The following is a 20,741-nucleotide window of genomic DNA, read 5'->3' as shown; positions in this document are numbered from 1 at the left end:
CTTCTGCTGCAGAACCCTTTTTTCCTCCTATATCTTGTAGTTGTCAGTCTTCCATTAGACACTATTTGGAAAACAAATTGAAGTCTGTTTCCAGCAATCTGGCATGACAACTGAACACTCTCCTGAGAAAACAACTAATGGTACAGTCAGGGATATCAAAGTTGGTGGAAGCCAGCTCCATTTAAGAATTTATGGAGTGTGCTTAACTCTTGTTATTTATCTAACTAACTAACCTGTCCCTGCATTAGAACATATGGTCCGTAATGTGTCTACTTCTCTGAAATTTTCACCAGCCAGGTTCATTAAACAGCAGATAGCTAGGACAGTACATGCCTTTCATGAGGACAGATACGGCAGGGGCAGTACATGTCCTTCATAGTCTATTGGATAAATGTACTGCATAGCATCACCAAGTCTGCATGGTGTGATTTGTCCCCCCCATACAGCGGCAAGAGGAGTTTTGTGTTTGGTTCCTTTTCAAAATTCTTCTTCCTCTTAACTAGTAGCATTACCTTTCACTACTGTACCATTCACTACTGATACCAGCACAACATGTGCAAGCTCAAGAATTTCTATGCAATTCCCTATCTAGTCAGTCTGGGTGAAAAGTCACACCATGGGCAAGCTGCTTTCCACCTTGAAATAATAAATTACGCATTGGTCCTCTCCAAATCAACAATTTGCTGTTGCTGACAACATGATCTATACTGTGGCAGCACTGAACATAAGCAAACGCTTTAATTTCTGAAGACCTACCATGGCTTGCAAGGCATCTTTGCCATGGCCAGAACATACTGTGCCCACTTCAGATGCTACACTGCAAAAATTGCACTTGCAGCTTTGCAGACGGAAAAGTTTCTTAAAACTAATGATCTACATAAACATTTCAAATAGCATACTGCCTATTTGAGCTAGAAAAAAATGGTAACCAACTATCTGACGCACTACAGCGCACAAAAGCAGGTTTTTAAAAATGCATGATACTTGTTGAAACCTGTGGAGGAGTCAACTAATTTTTTCTGCTGGAAAAACAGCAGTATCGATTTCATTTTGCTCATTTTCATGTTAGAAGCTAGGAGAGGATTACATTATTATGGTCTCTCTACCATGAAAGTGTTAGTGGGGAGTAGCCTTTTAGGCTGACAATCCTCTGTAACAGGAGGTAGAGGGAGGTGGGATTTACTTCTTGTTTTTGCAGTGACAAGGGCATTGATAATTAACAGAGATGAAAATTGGATAGCGATGATCTAAAAGTGTGGCCATCACACCTTTAGTGCAGCAGGTGGAATGGACACTCTTAAACGTAGTACACACTCTGCCACCAGTCTGGAGTTTTCAACCAACTGAAAGCCGCTCAGTAAAGGCCTGGCAAGGCATTAAAAAGGAGGAAACCCAGCATCTGGTGATGTCCATGAGTTCAAGACTACAGGCTGTCATTGCCAGCAAAGGGTTTTCAACCAAGTATTAGAATCTAATATTTTATTTTCAGCTTTTTAATTTGTCCAATTACTTTTGAGCCCCTAAAATTAAGTGAACGTGTAAAAAAAGGCTTTAGTTCCTCACATTTTTATGCAATCTTTTTGTTCAACCCACTGAATTAAAGCTGAAAGTCTGCAGTTCAACTACATCTGAGTTGTTTCATTTAAAATTAACTGTGGTAATGTACAGAACCAAAATTAGAAAAAAAGTTGTTTCTGTCCAATTATTTATGAACCTAAGTGTACCTGCACATGTAAAGGATCCTCAGTTTTCTCCTATTTTGTTGCTTGCATGTTTGCTTTACCCATTGCCTGGCAAACCTTGACCTGTGAGGACTTTACTGTGGAATATTTGCATGGTCTGGATATATGTACTGTATTTACATACTCCTTATTGCACTGCTCTGTATACTGTGCAAATTTTTAAAACACCCCATTATCATTAAACAGTATTTATATAGCGCCAAGATTTTATGCCGCTCTGTACAATAAATAGGGGTTATAAATGACAGATACAGACAGTGACACAGGAGGGAACCCTGCCCAGTACAGTAGAGCTTACAATTATTGTGGTGGGTGTGGTCTGCTCTCAGCTGTGTCATTTGCTAAGAGCAGGTGCATTTGTGCTCTTCTAGAGCAGCCTGGCCTGTGCATTTTTTGCAGGCTGAAAAACATGTCTACTTCCTGGGCAAGGCAGAGGGCCTGAGCCCCATTCCTGAGGTGGATGACTCCAGCATCCTTTCAGATCTGTCCCAGGTGCCAGGAAAGATTGTGGAGGAAATAACTCAACAAGTTATTCAAAGATTGAGCTGGAAACAAGCAGAGAAAAGGCTCAAAGCTGTACAAGATATGTACAGGGAAAAGAAAGAGGCCTACAACCAAGCCCCCAGCAGCAAGTCAAAGCTTTTCAAGGATGAGTTAAAACAGCTGGAAAATGAAATTCTTAGACGTGAAACCCTGGAAAACTTTTGGAAAAGCATAGTGGCCTATTGAGGGAAAAATGTATCAATAAACCGCACTTCCAAAGCCAAACTGGTCAGTGAGGAGCCTGGAGGAAGCCTGACTATCCACCAGTAGGAAAGAGTATGCCTACAGAGAGACCAAGAGACTGTATATGCTGCTATGTTGGAGGGAAGTGTTGATCATGGTATGCAGGGAGAAAGACTTGGGGGTTTTGTGCCTTCATTTAAACGCCGAAACCTGGTACATTTACAATAGAGAAAATGGGGGTAATTGATTTAATTTTGAAAATTTTTTTTTTTTTTTTTTTTTTGAGTGAAATTTTCCAATTACTCATAGGCAGTGAAAAATTTGACCTTTCTTTTGTAGGACCCCCAAGAGCTAGATGCTTTTTGGTATGTTATGAGGCCTATTGTAAAAATGTAATAAGCTTGGAAGGTCACCCCATAGCGAGTCCAGACAAAATATGATAAAGCCAATTAACATTTTGGTGAGAAATGATTCAATCCCCTCAGCAAATTTGTTGGGGAGGTATAGTGAGATTGTGACCACTTTAAGGAAGGTGTGTGAGGAATATGGGATTTGGATGGGTGGATGGAAGGCAAGTCTACAGTAATTGTGAATTTTGTACAGCATGTCCTCTCCTTTGCTTTCATAGGCCAGGTTAGTGGAATTTTACCCCGGTCAGCCAATACTGTGCTACAAGTGTGGAGAGAGGGGGCATTTTGCTGCTGTGTGCGAGGTTAAAAAATGTTCTTTGTGCCAGGGGCTGGGTCACCTTGTGAGGGATTGTAACATCAAAAGTTGCACATAACCTGGCCCCTGGGGTTGTGAAAGATTTGCTGCAATCAGATATGGAAAAAGATGTGAGAGATATGGTGCATGAGCCTTGTGTGTTCAGAACACTTCTGCACAGGGCAGTGTTAGTGAAATTGTCGCGTCCCCATCTGTTCTATTCTAAAGATAAGGTTGCAGGGGAGGGGGTAGATTCTGAAACTTGGCAGGTGATGGGAAAAAAAGAAGAGGGAGGGGTATCTGGAAACTTCATTTGGAATTGTTTGGATTTGGAAACTATCAGAGATTGTGGAGAAGATTTTACCAAACCCAGAGGGGATTGCTCCTTTTGAGAGAAAAGAAATATGACTGGCAGGGCCAGGTTCTGAAAAGGGATTTTGGGAAATGGCAGTCGCCTGACCCTTACCAGAATTGCAAACGGCTCAGCAGTCTGTGGAAGGTCTGATTAACAACACAAGTTCCCTGGTTATGTCCAGGGCAGGGATCCTTGACATTGTCAGAATATATAATGTAGATCTCCTGGGGAGGAAAAAACAAAACCTCTTGATTGAGACAAGATGGAGTATTTTTTAAGATCCACCACCATTCTGCTCTGGATTTGACAGAACCAATCACAGCGGTTGAGGTGTGTCATGCTATAGATAAGCTGACCACCAAGAAATCACCTGGACCAGATAGATTGACAGCAAGTTTTATAAATGTTTTAAATCCAGTCTGGCCCCCTGGTTAGCAGAGGTTTTCAATGGCTGTCTGGAAGTGGGATCGCTATCTACCTCCATTAAGGCGATCTGCTGTGATTCTACCTGCTGGATTCTGCTAAGCATTGTTAGCTATCCGGGAGGGCTTGAGAGATGCAGGGCTGCGGTTTTGAGAAAATATCTGCTGGCATTTGACTAGCCAAAAGCTTTTGATTGGGTGAATCATGAATATCTCTGGTTGCTGCTTTGCAGATACAGCTTAGAACCTAAATGTTCTGATTGGCTAAAAGTCCTCTATGAGAGGACAGAAAGCTTCCCAATTGTGAATGGTTGGATCGGTAAATGTTTTGAAGTGAGCTCAGGAGTGCGACAGGGATGCCCACTGAGTACCCTGTTAAGGTATTCACAATTGACACCTTCGTTTGAGAGCTAGAGAGCAGACCATTGTGCGGGGTTCCTTTGGGCATTGTTGATCAGCCCCCTTTGGGAGTAGTCACCTATGCTGATGATGTATCTGTGATTATCTCTGGGACAGATGAAACAGATCTCAGTTACCTTCCAGAACCTCAGGAAGAAGGTAAAATTTTGGGAATTCGATTTGGCCCAGGAGATTATACCTGCTAAATTAGTAAAGTAAGCTGCAAATTGCAAAAACCAAGGCAAAGTGGAAGAATTTGAAAATATATCATAAAGGGTTGATCTGATAAAAACTTACCTTATTTCTATTTTCTTGTAAGTCAGCTTTTATTGTATGTCTGTTTTTTTACCAGTATCCCTGTACACTAGGATGTACAGCTGCTTCTTCCAGATGCTCTGAGGAAACAGTACGAACCTGGTGAAGCGGAATGTGACCTACCTATCCAGAAGGGAGGGTGGCCTACCCATTGCTACTCTTTTCTCCAAGTTAAATTTTGTAACATGCATGCAGAAAGCCCTCCTGGATGGGTGGGAATTTTCCAACTTGTTTAAGCCTTTTCTGCATGATTGGGAAACGGGGAAAGGTGAAAAAGCCAAGGATTCAGCAGGATAGGATGGGTTTCTGGTTTATGTGACCCCGAGTCTGAAAAAATATTGAAGCAATGGCAGATCAAAACAGATCAAAAAACCTCTCTAGGTAAATTCTGGAGGGGCAGAATTTGTCTTCACTCTTTGATGGGTCATTGGCCTTAAGGGATTGCCCAGGTCCAGTTTTGAGGAAGGGGCTGAGATTAATTAATTTGGAAAGGATTCCCTTGAAGTTTAGGGACCTGACTTGTCTGATGGTAAATTTTACTTGAGAATTTATCGGCACAGGCCCTCAAGAGGTTGTGTATGCTTGAGACCAGAATGAAGAGAATCGGAAGAGACCATAAAGCACTTTCTGCTCCAATGCCCCTTCAATGTAGAAGTTTACAAAAAGGTGGGGAGGGTGCTAGGTATTCCCCGTCTCATTTGCATGAATTATGCAGAGTATATAAGCATTCCAAACGCACAGGAATTTTGATACGCTTCTTAATAGTAGTGCGGTGGTCCAAAATTACACTTGGAATGCACAATGTATGGTTTGCAAACATAGTAAAATCCTTCCAGACGAGGTGGGGTGAATGATATTCTGCATGAGGTGAGGAAAACTCGGGGTCTTGAAAGAGGGAGAATAGCAGAAGAAGCTTGCATGAGTGCGAAGAGGAATATCGGGTCTTCCTTTAGTGTTGTTATTTCAGGATAATTGGATTTCTCTGTCTGTCCTTTATACACTCCTCAGTTTTTGCGGATTTATTTTTGAAAAAGGGCTACATACATGGCAACGGGTTTGTACTTCTTGGCCTTACCTTGTAAAGTATAGGAATGTATGTGAAACATTTTTGATTTTGTTGCATACAATTGCATAATGCCAAATATTTACCTATTTATGGACATATTGTAAATATTGTATATATTATGTGATTGCGAGATCTTTTAATAAAATGTACTATCTAAGAAGTGGGCAAAGCAAGACACACTAGAAGTGGGGATATGAAATGGTGGGTAAGTAGTGAGGGTTTGAAGAGACAAAAGAAGATGGATAGCAAGTTTGAAAAAAATGGGTTTTGAGTGCTCTTTTAAATGAGTAGAAGGTAGGAGTAAGCTGAATAGGACATGGAAAACCATTTTAGAGATTTGGGGCAGCTCTTAAAAGTCCTGGAGCCTTGCATGTGACATGGTTATGACTGGGGGAGTCATAAGTAGGTCATTGAAGGAGCGAAGAGAGCAGCTAGGGGTGTATTTTTCTACCAGGTCAGAAAAGGCAAGTGGGACAAGAAGGATTTGAAGGCAAAGCACAGGAGCTTGAATTTGATTCTAAGGTGAAATGGTAGCCAATGAAGAGAACTACAAAAAAAGGCAGTGGTGGGAAGGATGGATATGTCTGGCTGCAGACTTATAGATTGTTAATATATTATATTGTAGATTGTGGAAGAAAAAGTCAGGTTGGTGGAATACCAGAGAGGAGGAGGTTACAGTAGTTGGTGGAAATCTCCCAAAATAAGGGGAATTCTTTTAGACAGACGTTCTTAGAACAAGAGTCCCTAGTGGAAGAGGTCTGCTTCCATTTTGTTCTGGGGACAACTCTAATTTTGGATTACCTTCTTTTTTAGTGAAAATGGAGAATTGTAGAAAAAAAACAATCGGGAAAACAAATTTTCCCAATTGGAACTTAGCATTAAAAACTTGACAGAACTTAGATGACTGTTACAATAAGTTTAGGAACTGTTGAAATGTTTGATGAAAGCAATAAAATGTATATGTATTTCTTTTTATGATTTGGTTCTTATGTAACCACTAGTGGTTGTGTGTTAGATATGTTTAATCACTGTATTTTGATATGTCCTGTATGTTCCCCATGTCTAAAAAAAGTTAAAAAAATATTACTTAACACAAGGTCTTACACTTCTGCACTACATGTAAAACTACAAATAAAATTGTCTGGATATGACTGAATGACTTCAAGGGGAAATAATTGCTCAGAGATACATACAAAATACTTAAGTAATGCTGACCTCAGCACTCAGCTCATGACTTCTACTTAATTTGGTGATAAATCTCAGTGTTTTTGTTAGAATTCATAAAACCCTACGGGGAATGTCCTAGTCAAATCAATTAAGTAAGTAAGGAATTTACCACCCACTGACACAAATGTAAAAAAAAAAAAAAAGTGGACAAGGGTTTTACCATACAATTTTGCATACATTATGTACCAGTGACAAAACTGGAAAATAAAGGGGGTTGGGGTCAGTAATTACATTTTCATATAGTGGCAAATTAAACTTGTAAAACTGTCTAAAATATTTCTTTAATAAATACTCATAAATCTGGCAACCTTATGCACAAAAAAGCCAAACAACAATTTCTTACCTTAGGGTTTACCAGGCTGTGACGGTTATTTACAATTCCCCATGGTGCAATGCCCATTGCTACCACTTTGGTTCTGGAATTGGAGCTAGCAGTTGCATGATCTCTGACAGCTTCACCAACATATTTTCCTATGCCAACCTGCATTCCACCTGTCATTATCCAGGCACCTATTGGCAAAACAGAGAATCAATTAGGAGCCTGATCTTAGCAAACAAACAGGAGTAAAGAGTAACACCATATTCCTTATTATTTCCTTTTTTACTGTAAATGGCATGCTTTATTAATAATGTATTTGTTTCCCTTAAATACTTTCATATAAAAGGTTCATTGGAAGATATTGCACCAAACCTCTGCATATACGCCCTACCTGCTATGTTGTAAACTTTCTACTAAATGATCTTAGGAAATGGAAAACTTGAATATATATAGTCTGTCTAATAAATAATGAGAATGTGTTTCTATCTCTTAAACAAAACAGTGAAACTGAATATGAGCACTTGCCACGCATGTTTAAACATGCATGACAAATGACTGCATTCTCTGCAAATAATACTGTTGTGTTTACCCTGTGCTGAAATCATGGTAAGTTTAAAAGCTAAGCCACATATCAATTAGTAAAATTTCACATCAGAGCAAAAAGAGTGGCGCAAGGAAATTTGCACTGACGTTCTGTAGCAACTTGAGGTGGACCCTGACCTTTTTCAGCCTATAACAAAAGCCTATAACAGGTATCAAATAAAGAGTTATGTATTTTTATCAATAGGTCCACTTGTTAGGGATAAACAGCAGTTCAGTTGAGCATTTACCTGAGTAACTCATGCCCCTGGCTGTCTAGAGCAAAAACAGCAACAGCAACTTTTCAGACAATAATGCAAACTCAGGTTTTTCCTCTGGAGCTCTGTCCCCTCACAGGTCTGGGATCACACTAAACTCAGGCCAGCATAATGCCTCCTGAATAAATGACATACCTGTGCCTCACCTCAACAGGAAAAAAACCCAGACATCAATCTGGTAAACCAGGGAACCCTCCTACTCTTTTCTCTAGCCAGGCTCCAGAACCCTAACACTCTGCGGCTTTCCACAAAATCCACTGAAAAGCCAGTCAATACAAATGTCTCCCGTAGCCTCAAAACATCAAAAACTATCTTTTCCTGAGAGGTATGTACACCCCATCCAGCACTTTCCCCACCTACATAGCATATCTTATAAAGATGGCAATTCTGTGGACAGTGTCATGAATAGACATTGTTCGGACGTAACAAGACATAACTGGGTAGTTATGGATTGGGTTTTAACTGACAAAGATATAACATGGGTGTAGTAGGATGTAGAATATAGGGTAGTTACAGGTCGTAACAAGAAACCTCATTGTACAGAATGCAATAAAGTGACCATGTTTGGGTTTATCATTGGCACAGTGTGTGATCCACAGTTGAAAAAAAAAACACAAATTGGAAGCATTTATGATAAATTATGATGTAATATTTGTAACATGTACTAAATTATTTTAGAATGTAGCACAACCCATGTTCTCACACTACTGCTCCTGATCCATCCCATCTCCTCTAGTCTGTTATCTCCTTTTCTGCCTGGCCTACACCTACCTGCTATTTCTGTCTATACTGCTGTACCATTTTCTGCTGTACCATTTTCTCTGTTGTTTCTTACCCAGGTTTACCCTACACACTTTTGTTTTCCATCCTTCTTTTACCAAGACAACACTGCTCCTAATCTTATTCCCATTCACCAAACTCAAATACTACCCCTTTCTCTTGAGACGTATGGAATGCCAGATCTTTGTGTGACAAACTAACCTCTGTCCTCACCCTTCTTGTATCTGGCTCTCCCAAAAACTTGGCTTTCCACCTTCTGACTCCACCTCTGCCACTCTACTAGAGAGTTCTGCAATGCACATATACTTCAGATTTGGCAATGCTTTGTATCCTGCCTTCTCCTATTCTCACCTCACTTAAAGTACATGGTATCTGTCCTTTTTGGTTCCTCCCCTTCATACTCATTCCCATTTATTGGTCCCTAGCCCAATCTCCAATTTTTGATAAATTTTGCCCCTTAGATCCCATATATTCTTTTCTACCACTTCGTCAATCTCATTCTTTGTGACTACCTTTACAACAGATGACCCTGGCAATTTTCTTAACAACCAAGCTGCACTCTTATACCACATTCTTTGGGTTAACATATAGCATATACAACTCCTATACCTTTTACCAGTCATACACTGGATCTCGTCTTCTTCAATTTTTGTAACCTCACCTACTTGACAGTTCAGAACTTCGCCTTTTGACAACATTTTTACCTGTCATCCTGACAACATTTTGCCTTCCCTTGCCCTATACTCATATCACAAGTTTGCCTTAAATCCCCTCACTTCCCTAAATCAATCTATCTAAAATCACATCTTAGGACCAAGCTGCCACTTAGCATACCCACACTTTCTGCACTGGCCTGCCCTCTTATAAATAGAAATCTATTTTCTATCTGATTCCATTTTAAAGAACAAATATGTGGTGGTCCAAAAACATCAATGCCAAATAATGAGGGAATTATATGATTAAAAAAAGGAGGTCAACAAAAATGTAAATATTAAAAAAAAAAAATGTTTCAAAATTTTTGCCAAAAAAGTGATCATACATATACTGTGTAAGTTCAGTAATGGCGATTAGAGATAATAGAGATCATCCAGAACACCTCAATTGTTTATTATGGGGTTCCAGCTTTAATGTTCTGGATTCGGAATTGCTGGCCGGGCATCACTGGAGGATGCCGTAGGCTAGTGTGAGAACCAGGTTAAGTCCTCAATTCCACCCCAAGTGTGGGGTGGAAAAAGCCTGTTCACCAATGCTAGAAGTCTGGCAAACAAAATAGGGGAGTTGGAAGCCTTAATGAATGAAGAGCATTATGACTTAGTGGGTGTTGCTGAATCCTGACTTTGTTCTTCACTTGACTGGGCTGTCAACATTCCTGGTTATAGTATCTTTCTTTCGAGTAAAACAAAAGGGTGGTGGTATCTGTCTGTATGTGAGTGATCTGAAAGTGAATGCGAAAGAAGAAATTGTTGATGGTGCAAGCGATGAGGTTGAGGCATTATGGGTGGAGTTGAATGTGGGGATGCATAACATACAATTATTGCAGTCTGCTATAGGCCCCCCAGTGCTAAGGAAGAAATAGAGAATCAACTACTAGCACAGATAGAAAAAGCAGCAAAAACTGGAAAGGTTTTAATCATGGGAGATTTCAACTACCTGGACTTTGGAGTTATGGCACTAAAGGAACAGAAAAAGGGAGGAAATGTAAGAATTTAATAGAAGATAATTTTATGGTACAGTTTATAATAAAAACCCCAACTAGAAATGATACTCTGCTGGTCCTAGTTCTTTCTAACAACGCAGAGCTTTTAACAAATGTGAATATAAAAGAAAATCTGGGTAGCTGTGACCATAATATGATTTCATTTAATGTAAGTTGTAAACAGGAAGCAAAAAAAACATTTAAGGAGAGCAAATTTTCCGGTATAAAGGGAGTCTCTCTGTGACTTGGAGAAAATATTGTACTCAAAGAACACAGAATGTTTCAAGTCTATTCTACACAAAAACACTGAAAAATATAATCCAATGGGTAATAAGTTTAGGAGGTTAAAATTAAAACCTAGGTGGCTCACAGCTGATGTTAAAAAAGCCATAAAGAACAAGAAAAGGGCATTCCAAAAATATAAAAATGAAGGATCACCTTCATTGTTTGAAAACTATCAAGAATATAACAAAAGATGTAGAACAGGAGATAAAATGTGCAAAACTTCAAAATGAAAGACAGATTTGCAAAAGAAAGTAAGGCAAACACCCCCAAATTTTTTCAAATATATTAATAGCAAATTGTAATCCTGATGGATTACATCCACGTGTCCTCAATAGGCTGAGCTCAGTTATTTTAAAGCCATTGCTTCTAATTTTTAGAGACGCTTTAATCACTTAAATAGAAAATAATATTATAAGTGGTAGTCAGCAAGGCTTTAAGTTATAAATGGTCTATATAGAGAACTCTCTTCCCAGTTATTCACTGCGAGATCATTACAAAGAACAAGAGGGCACTCTTTGCGTCTGTGAAAATGTGGAATCGGCTCCCTCTGGAAGTATTTTCAGCAACTACTATAGATTGCTTTAAGAAAAAGCTGGATGTTTTTCTAGAAGCACAGAATATAACTGGGTATTAACCTCCTGGGCGTTTCACTGATGTCTAGATTTCTGTACCAAAAGCAAAACACTTTTTCATGAATTTTTTTTTTTTTTTTTTTTTTAAAGTGTGTAATGCAATGTAACTGTACAGTAGCTTTTATAATAAATATTACAATTATATATATATTAAAGATTTCTTTGTATTGGACTCAATACAGCTTTTTTGTATTGAATCCAATACAAACTGATTTGAATTTCCCACCCAGCCTCCCGCCCACACCAACGCATGTAGCAACGTCACCGGGAAACTCCGGAGATCGTCACTGCACCAACTGAGAGAAGACTGAAGACAGAAGACGTCTCCGGAGGAGCTGCGGGGACAAGGTAAGTATTTTTTTTCAGTTGTAATCCGATTGTCATACAATGTTGTATGACAATCAGATTGCACTGTAACGCTTGTTTATACTTTTAGCTACCCCGAACCTGGTACGGGGTAAACGCTTGCAGCAAGTTTTCTTACCCGGAACCAGGTTCGGGCTAACCGCCCAGGCGGTTAAGGCTTTAAAGTAAAAATAACAGTGACGATTGATTGCCTTATGGAATCAGAAAGGAATTTTTTTCCCCTGTTGAAACAAATTGTACCAGGTTTTTTTTTTGCCTCTGGACTAACTATGTCCTTAGGGTTTTATATCTGGGATATTTTTATTTCCCTAGTGGTTGAACTTAATGGACTTGATGTCTTTTTTCAACCTGACCTACTATGTAACTTAGGATGTAAGGTTTCAGTATGAGATAAATAAAAAAAAAAGTACCTACATTAGGATTAAAATTGACTCATTGTTTTTTTTCAAGCTGGCTCATATATACTAAGTAACACTAGTACTTTTACCATTTGCCTATCCCTGCCTAGGTAGCCTGTTTTGTCTGCTATATATGGGGTGCTAAGTTACCTCTATGATTTCTGGTACATGTTAACCCTGTACTATGCACACTGCCAATTGTATTGGCACGAAGTTTGATTTTCTCAACCATTCAGCCATGGTGTGCAAGCCCTGTAATACCCCTGAGGAAGCAAAGCTCTCTGGAGAAATGTGTTGAGATAAATAAGAAAGCTGCAGTTTTTTGGGTTTTAAAAATTTGTTTGGATATTTGAACTGGTTGGAAAGCCTGTGTGCCCTAAATAATATTCTGTTAGGATATAGTTCTGTCTAACACCGTCTAGTGGTTTAACCACAATATTTTGTAATTGTGTAACCATTGTTGTATATAACAATCCTAATACTTTGATGTCATAAGTGAATTTAATTTTAGGCAATAAGTAATTTACAAAAAACGTCTTGGCTAGGATATACTTTATATATGTACTATGCCACTTAGTTCTTTATACTTGAATATGTAACGGAGTAATAGTTATAGAAGTAAAATTAGACATTTAATTTTATGCCTTAAAACCCCTCTATTTCTTTCACCTGTAAATCATCACTAACCTCCCTCATAGGGATGAGCGAACGAGATTATTAAGTTCGATCTCAAGCCGTTCTCACCTACCGAAAATTTAAGCGAGAACAACCTTGTGATTTGCCATGAGGTTGTGTTCTCGTCGAACAAATAAGGGGAAATGCAGGGGGATGGAACGATCACTATTTCCGGCGGGAATGGCGCGGCTGGGAGTGAAAATTTGGTTCCAGGATGCGCAGCAAGGCCCAGCACCAATCAGCAGACATACCAGAATAGGTATATATACAGGGAAGGAGGGAGGGGTTAGTCCTTCCATCTTGTGTTCTGTGTGAGGGAGAGAAGTGCACTGTGACAGGTTAGGAGCCTTCTGTATATCTAGAAATATACACATAGTGCAGTTTTTCTTGCTACTTCTAGCTATTTATCCAAAAAGGCAAAACATTTCTGTGCTACTCTACAAAAAGAGATATTTCAGTCTGATACTTCTTGCAATCTATCACATATCTATCACAAAAGCCATTGTGCATTGTGACAGGGCAGGTTAGGAGCCTTCTGTATATAAGAATTTACAGTTTTTGCAGTTAAAGTTTCTACCTCTTGCTAGTTTTCAAAAAAGGCAGAAACATTTCTGTTCTACTGTACAAAAAACACACGTCAGTGTGATACCTCTTGCAAGCTATCCAAAAAGCCATAAAAACTTCTGTATTTCTCTAAAGAAAAAAAATACAGATATTTATTTTGATAGCACTTGCTATATATCCACAATGCCAGAAAAATTTCAATATTTCTCTCAAAAAAATACAGATTGTTAATGTGATAGCGCTTGTTATCTATCCAAAAGGCTAGATATTTCAGTGTTTGATACCCCTTGCTATTTACCAAAGAAGACCATTTGGTACAGGTGCATTTTTGGCCGAATAAGCTAAAGATGAGTGGTAGACGCAGGGGAAGGCATGGCGTTGGGTGGCCTGCAGCATCTAGCAGGGGGCATACTCCCCAGTAGTCTGCCCTTGTAGGACAGCAGAAAACTGTTGGAGGCAGCAGCAAAAGTTGTCACAGGTCTGAGATGTGTGGGGAGCACCAGAACGCTAGTAGATTTATTGTGAGGGCAGACTACAATCATACAGCCACATCATGTGGAGAGTATCGTGAACTGGGTCACAGGGGTCTGTGCCTCCCGATGACTACCCCTTCTTGTATGATGAGCAGCCTGAGGATCTGTCATTGCCAATTTCAGAGCAGGAGGCAGACTTGAGACCCTTGGAGAGTGTGGTCAGCAGTTGCTGGGCAAAGGTTCTGCATCAGTGGCTGCATTAGCAGATAATAGCTTAGATGAAAATGAGGATGATGATAGCACTTGCTTTATATCCACTAAGCCAGAAAAATTTCTGTATTTCTCTCCAAAAAAATACAGATATTTAACTGTGAGGACCCCTCGCTACCCTTTAACTACTGTTCTATCTCCCTTCTCGCATATGTCTCCAAACTTCTTGAACGCCTTGTCTACAAAAGACTCACCAATTACCTGAGGACCAACTCTCTCCTTGACCCTCTCCAGTCTGGCTTTCGAGCTGCCCATTCCACTGAAACAGCCCTTACTAAAGTGGCCAATAACCTCATCAGAGCTAAGTCTCAGGGCAACTTTTCTCTGCTCCTTCTCCTTGATCTTTCCTCTGCTTTTGACACTGTTGATCAACCCCTTCCAATACAAATCATGCACTCCACTGGTATCAGTGACACTGCTCTCTCCTGGTTTGCCTCCTATCTGTCTGACTGCTCCTTTCAGGTTTCTTTCAATGGTAATTCCTCCTCGCCCACTCTCCTCCCTGTTGGTGTTCCCCAAGGGTCAGTCCTTGGACCCGTTCTCTTTTCTCTGTACACCTCCTCCCTCAGTAGTCTCATATCCTCCTTTGACCATCTCCTGACTTGTCTCCCCCAGTTCTGGATAAGGTCTTATGCTGCCTGTCAGCCATCTCATCATGGATGTCTGACGGATTTTTAAAACTCAACCTGAATAAAACTGAACTTCTCATCATCCCCCTCTCAAATTCCAAATCTCCCCCTGACATATTTCCAACTATTAACAACACTCTTATCCGTCCCTCCCCTCAAGCATGTTGTCTTGGTGTCACCTTTGACTCTGCCCTCTCATTAACCCCCCATATCCAGAACATTTCCAGGTCCTGTCACTTTCATTCACGCAACATCTCCAAAATCCGGCCCTACCTGTCCTGAGACCACCAAACTCCTTGTACATGCTTTTATCATCGCTCGTCTGGACTACTGTAACCTCCTCGTCTCCGGACCCTGACTCTTTCCTCTTCAGTCTATTATGAATGCAGCAGCCAGACTCATCTATCCTTTCCTCTTCTTCCGCTGCATCTCTTTTCAGATCTCTACACTATCTTCTATTTCACCTTCAACTCAAATTCAAGCTCCTTTGCCTTCAAATCCCTCCACGGTTTCTGTCCCACCTACATTTTTGACCTGGTAAAAAAAGTACTCCCCCAGCCCCTCTCTTCGCTCCTCCAATGACCTACGAATGACTTCCTCACTTATAACCTCATCACACACACGGATACAAGACTTCTCCAGAGCTGCCCCAACTCTCTGGAATGGTCTTCCTCATCCTATTCCGCTTGCTCCTACTTTCTGCTCATTTAAAAGAGCACAGAAAACCCATTTTTTCAAACTTGCCTACCCATCTTCTTCTGTCTTTTGAAACCATCACTACTTACAACCATTACATATCTCCCTTCCTATTGTGTGTAAATTCCCTCACTAGATTGTAAGCTCTTCAGGGCAGGGTCCTCTCCTCCTGTATCACTGTCTGTATTAGTCTGTCATTTGCAACTCCTATTTAATGTACAGCACTGCGCAATATGCTGGCGCTATAAATATCCTGTTTATTATTAATAATAATAATAATAATAATAATAATAATAATGATAAAAACAAAAATAATAATAATATCCGTGATGTCACCTGGGAACCACGGGTGCATGTAAGGGCTAGCAGCAGTTCCGAAACTGACGTAGAGGAAGGACAGCAACAACAGACTGTGGATGGAAGGGGATGCCAATCTGCCTCATGTAAGTCCCAAAGAACACACAGACGAATGGGCACAAGAAGGGGAACAGTCAGAGACGATGTGACCGTGGGGGAGATGGAGCTGGAGCAGATGCAGGGCACCCAGCAGACGCAGACAAAAAAAAAAAAAAAAGAGCAGCAGTCTTTTTTAACGCTAAAAGACGATGATGGGCACGTAGCAATCTGCATCCTGTGCCACAGACAGATTCGCTGAGGACAGGCTGGATCATATTTGGGTACAACATCCCTGCTTTCCCACATGCGCAAGAACCACAAACTAAAATGGGAGCAATACTTGCGTTCTCCTGAAGAAGGTGCAAGCACGTCATTGTCTCCTCTTCCACCTCCACTGACTTCGTCTACATCTACAACTGTCAATGCTACTATGTCTCAGGGGGTTGGTGACAGCCAGACTTCAAGCTGCGAGGAAGTATCAGCTTCTGACCGCAGGTTTCGTGGCAACAGACGTTTGTCGCCGAAAGATGGGTACTCCACTGACCCCTTCAGCTCCCCTAGCTCCCAGTCCCTTCAGCCCACTCTGCTAGAGTTCTGCGCAAGGCATCAGGCTATGAGCCCAACCAAGAAAAGAGTCATCAAACTCAATTTACGTCTAGCCAAACTATTGGCCTTGCAGCTACTGCCATACAGTATATTGGACCCTGCTCCCTTCTGTGACCTGATGGCCTGTGTCGAGCATCGGTGGAATATACCAGCAGGCATTACTTCATCCGCACAGCTGTTCCCAGTTTACATGCTCATGTAATGGGTAACCTCTCCCAAGCATTGGCATTCTCGGTGTCTAGCCAAATCCACGTCACCATGAACAGCTGGATAACCAGGCAGAGTGGGACGCTACCTGTCCTTCACCCCTCACTGGCTGACCTTGCATAGCTCAGTGGGCAGTGGTCTGCAAGAGGCATTGCAGCACCTGGTACCCCCACCGAGGGGTGTGGTGGGAAAGCATGGGCCAACTGCAGTCCTCTGCCTCCTCTTCCTCCTTTATTCCTCCTAAGCAGCAAACCCTCTCTTTTCGACACTCCACCTGAAAGGCCAGCAGCAGCGGAGGACACTGTAATTAAGCAGGCACGGCACTACATCTCCCTCAAGCACACACGTTGCCAGGCAGTGCTGAAACTGGTGTCCTTGGGGGAGAAAAGTCACACCGTCAGAACTCTTGTTCGCTTTGCACAGAGAGGTTGAGGCTTGGCTGATGCCCTCCCGGCTCACAACAGGCAACGTAGTGTGCGAAAACAGGGCCAACCTTGAGGCCTCGCTGCGTGTGGGCTGCATAACACATGTGCCCTGCTTTGTGCACATACTGAACCTGGTGGTTTAGAAGTTCCTCTGCACCCACCCAGGACTGCAGGACTTACTGGGACAGGCTCGCTCCATCTGCAACCATGTCCGCCGATCCCCTACTGCCGCCACAGTGCTTAGCAAGATCGATTGCCAACAGAGGCTACCACCACATAGACTCATTTGTGACACTAACTAGATGGAACTCCACCTTACACACGCTCCAGCATCTGTGTGAGCAAAAGCTAGCCATCCGCCATTACTTGGTCAGCCTGGTGCATGGAGGCAGTGATTTCCTTGGTACAGCCACACAACTGAGCTATTTTAGCAGTGACCAGTGGCTGGAGATGGAGACGCTATGTAAGGTACTGGCCCCCTTTGAGCAGGCCACAAATGTTGCAAGTCGGAGCGGTCAGGCTGGAATGATGTCATACTTATCTTTCTGCTTGATAATACCCTGTGTGGGCTGAAGGAAATATGGCGATGGTAGAGGAGGGGAAGGCATTGGATGAGTATGAGGGTGACACTACACTTCATAGAGCACTTTGAAGAAGAAAGGAGGAGGAGGAGGAGGAGGAGGAGGAGGAGGAGGAGGAAAATGATTATGATGATGAGGGAGACCATGTTGGGGCTTCTGGACAGGACCCATTCAACCCACATTTGTGCTCTCACGCCCCCAGGCATTGTGCGGACAATGGAACAACAGGAACTGCTGCAGCTTAAAGGGGAGGAGGTGAGTGATGGGGAGGATGAGCCCAGGAAACCCCTCTTTCATATGTGTGTCCACATGTTGCGATGCCTACAAAGGGACCTCCGCAATTGCAGCATCAAAAAGCGGGATGATTACTGGCCGCCCTTCTAGATCACCGCTACAAAGACAAAATGTCACAGTTTCTACCCAACCCGGCGCAAAAGAAAGAAAAAGTGAGCCGCCTGAGCAGAAGACTATGCGAGTGGCTGTGTGAGGAGTTCCACGCACCACATTCCACACAGGGATCTCAGGCGGACACTGCCCCCACCCTACCCTACTGTAGTGGCAGCAGCAGCATCAGCAGTAGTGCCAGCAGGCCGCACACATCCCAAAGTGTAGGTCAAGGCAGGAGGGATTTTCAGGATGCCTGGCAAAACCTGATGCGGCCACCTCAAACAAGTCAAAGCAAGGGGCATAACCATCAAGAACAGATGAAGGGAATGGTGCACAATTATGCTGGTTCTTTTCTGGCTGGTGGTGGTTGTGTTGACAACAGCAGTTACGAAGAGGATGCCTTTCCTGACAGTAGTGACGCTATTAATTTTTGGGTCAACAGGCTTGAAATCTGCCAGCAGTTGGCACAGTATGCCATCAAGTTTCCTTCATGCCCGGCATCCAGTGTTCTGTCCGAAAGAACCTTCAGTGCCGCTGGTGGAGTGGTCACGGATAACCGATCATGACTGTCACCGGAAAATGTCAATCACCTCACCTTTTTAAAAATAAATGAAAGATAGGTTATTAAAAACTATCATATCCCCACTGCAGATGTCACTGATTGACAGACACAAGGACTCAGTGGCCAACCAAGATGCCTCTGTGAACCCACACTGCTCCTGTGCGGAGTCTGTGGCTGCCTATCACCAAAACACCCTGTCAGCTGAGCCAGCCTCGTTTGAATTTTTCCGCTAGTTTTGGCAACGTCCAGGGGTGGCATGCCTGACATTGTGCCAGCTAGCAATATACTTTACATTTCTGCTGCTTCCCGGAAGCCAACAAACTGCAGATGAAAACCCCCAGTACTGTCACACTGATAGGAACCATTGCCTTTGCCTAATTTTTAAGTATTGTAAGCTAAGTATTGTAAGATTGAGGGTTGGCATTCATGTCATCCACTTCATGATGCAAACTAGCAATATTGTCTACCTTACTACCGCTTCTGGCCCCACAGACGACAGCAACAGTGCTGGCGTACAAAACATCTTTGGTTCTCCTACGTTCAATCACAAATTTCAGATTACACACTTTGGGGTGTCACTAACTATGCACTACACCCAGCTCTAGATGCCAGTTACTAATGCCGTCCACACTCCGTCTCAGGGCCCACCACCTACTCCTCCTGCTGTTGCCGCCTGCCCAGTAACCAGCTCTAGATGCCAGTTACCAATGCCGTGCTTCGTCTCAATTCCCCTATTTTACATTGACTTGCTTTTGCCTCATAACTCAGCACATGTTCTCATCTCTGCCCCTCTACTTCCCGCATTTTCCTATATCCTGGTGGGGTTTCTAAGGCCACTATCAGGGGCAGGAAACACTTGTAAAACCTTTTTTGCATTTTACAAAGTTACAGCTAAGCAGATAGAAAAAGGCAGTCTCCTACACAGCAATGTCTCCAATAGCTACAGCTTCTACACTGTAGATATAGGTGATGGCCCCAACCTCTTTCTCTTTTGTCCGTTCATTCACAACAGCAACAATAAGGGGTAGGGGGCAGAAAAGACAGAGTGGGCTTCAAAAAGGGTAAAAATGAGGGAGGGCACGGTAGGGAGGACTATGTATGTGCAGTTAGGTGAGAGAATGTGACCCACACCATCCCCCAAACTGTTGCCAGGTCTGGGGGTAAATTGCAGTCCTCCATAGGAGAGAGCAGCAGCAGAGTCAGAGGAGGAAAGCCAAGTTTCAGTGAGAGCCAGGAAATTTAGAGATTTAGAAAGGTGAAGGTCGTGGGTAGAGGTTAATTTATTGCCCACCACCTCTTCCTCCTGCTGTTGCTGCTGCCACCTGTCCAGTACCCAGCTATAGATCTCAGTTACCAATGCTGTCCACGCTTCATCTCAGGGCCCACCGCCTCCTCTTTCTCCTGCTGTTACTGCTGCCGTGTGCCCAGTTCCCAGCTCTAGATGCCAGTTAATGCCAACCACACTCCATCTCAGGGCCTACCGCCTACTCCTCCTGCTGTTGCCGCTGCCACCTGCCCAGTAACCAGCTCTAGATGCCAATTACCAATGCCGTCCACGCTTCGTCTAAGGGCCCACCCCCTCTTCCTCCTGCTGCCTGCCCAGTACCCAGCTCTAGATGCCAGTTACCAATGCTGTCCACGCTCCATCTCAGGGCCCACCACCTTCTTCTCCTGCTGGTACCGCTGCCGCCTGCCCAGTACTCAGCTCTAGATGCCAGTTACCAATGCCATCCACACTCTGTCTCAGGGCCCACCGCCCCCTCCTCCTGCTGTTGTCACCTGTCAGTACTTCATTCACTAAAATTTTGCACTTCTGGGTGGCAATGACGATGCACTACACCCAGCTCTCCATGACTCATACCAATGCAGTCTTCCTGGCGACAGCTGACCAGAGGCCACACATTGCTACTGCTCTCGCTGACCCACGCTCCATCTCTGGTCCTCCACATCCTTTTGCCTATTGTCACTGTACAAATTGTT

The 20,741-nt window shown here is 42.5% G+C and overlaps 1 protein-coding gene across 2 annotated transcripts in view; it reads right to left on the bottom strand.

Annotated features, from left to right (window-relative positions):
• TRPM4 (transient receptor potential cation channel subfamily M member 4) overlaps positions 1-20,741 on the bottom strand; it is a 260,833-nt gene that overhangs the window by 170,641 nt on the left and 69,451 nt on the right. For both annotated transcript variants that reach the window (XM_072425747.1, XM_072425748.1), the window contains exon 5: positions 7,301-7,467. In XM_072425747.1, the coding sequence (XP_072281848.1) occupies positions 7,301-7,467 (167 nt within the window). The remainder of the gene's footprint in view (positions 1-7,300; positions 7,468-20,741) is intronic.

This window comes from Pyxicephalus adspersus, chromosome 11 (genome assembly GCF_032062135.1).
Source record: "Pyxicephalus adspersus chromosome 11, UCB_Pads_2.0, whole genome shotgun sequence".
Classification (NCBI taxonomy): Eukaryota; Metazoa; Chordata; class Amphibia; order Anura; family Pyxicephalidae; genus Pyxicephalus; species Pyxicephalus adspersus.
This window is presented reverse-complemented; position numbering and strand designations above follow the sequence as displayed.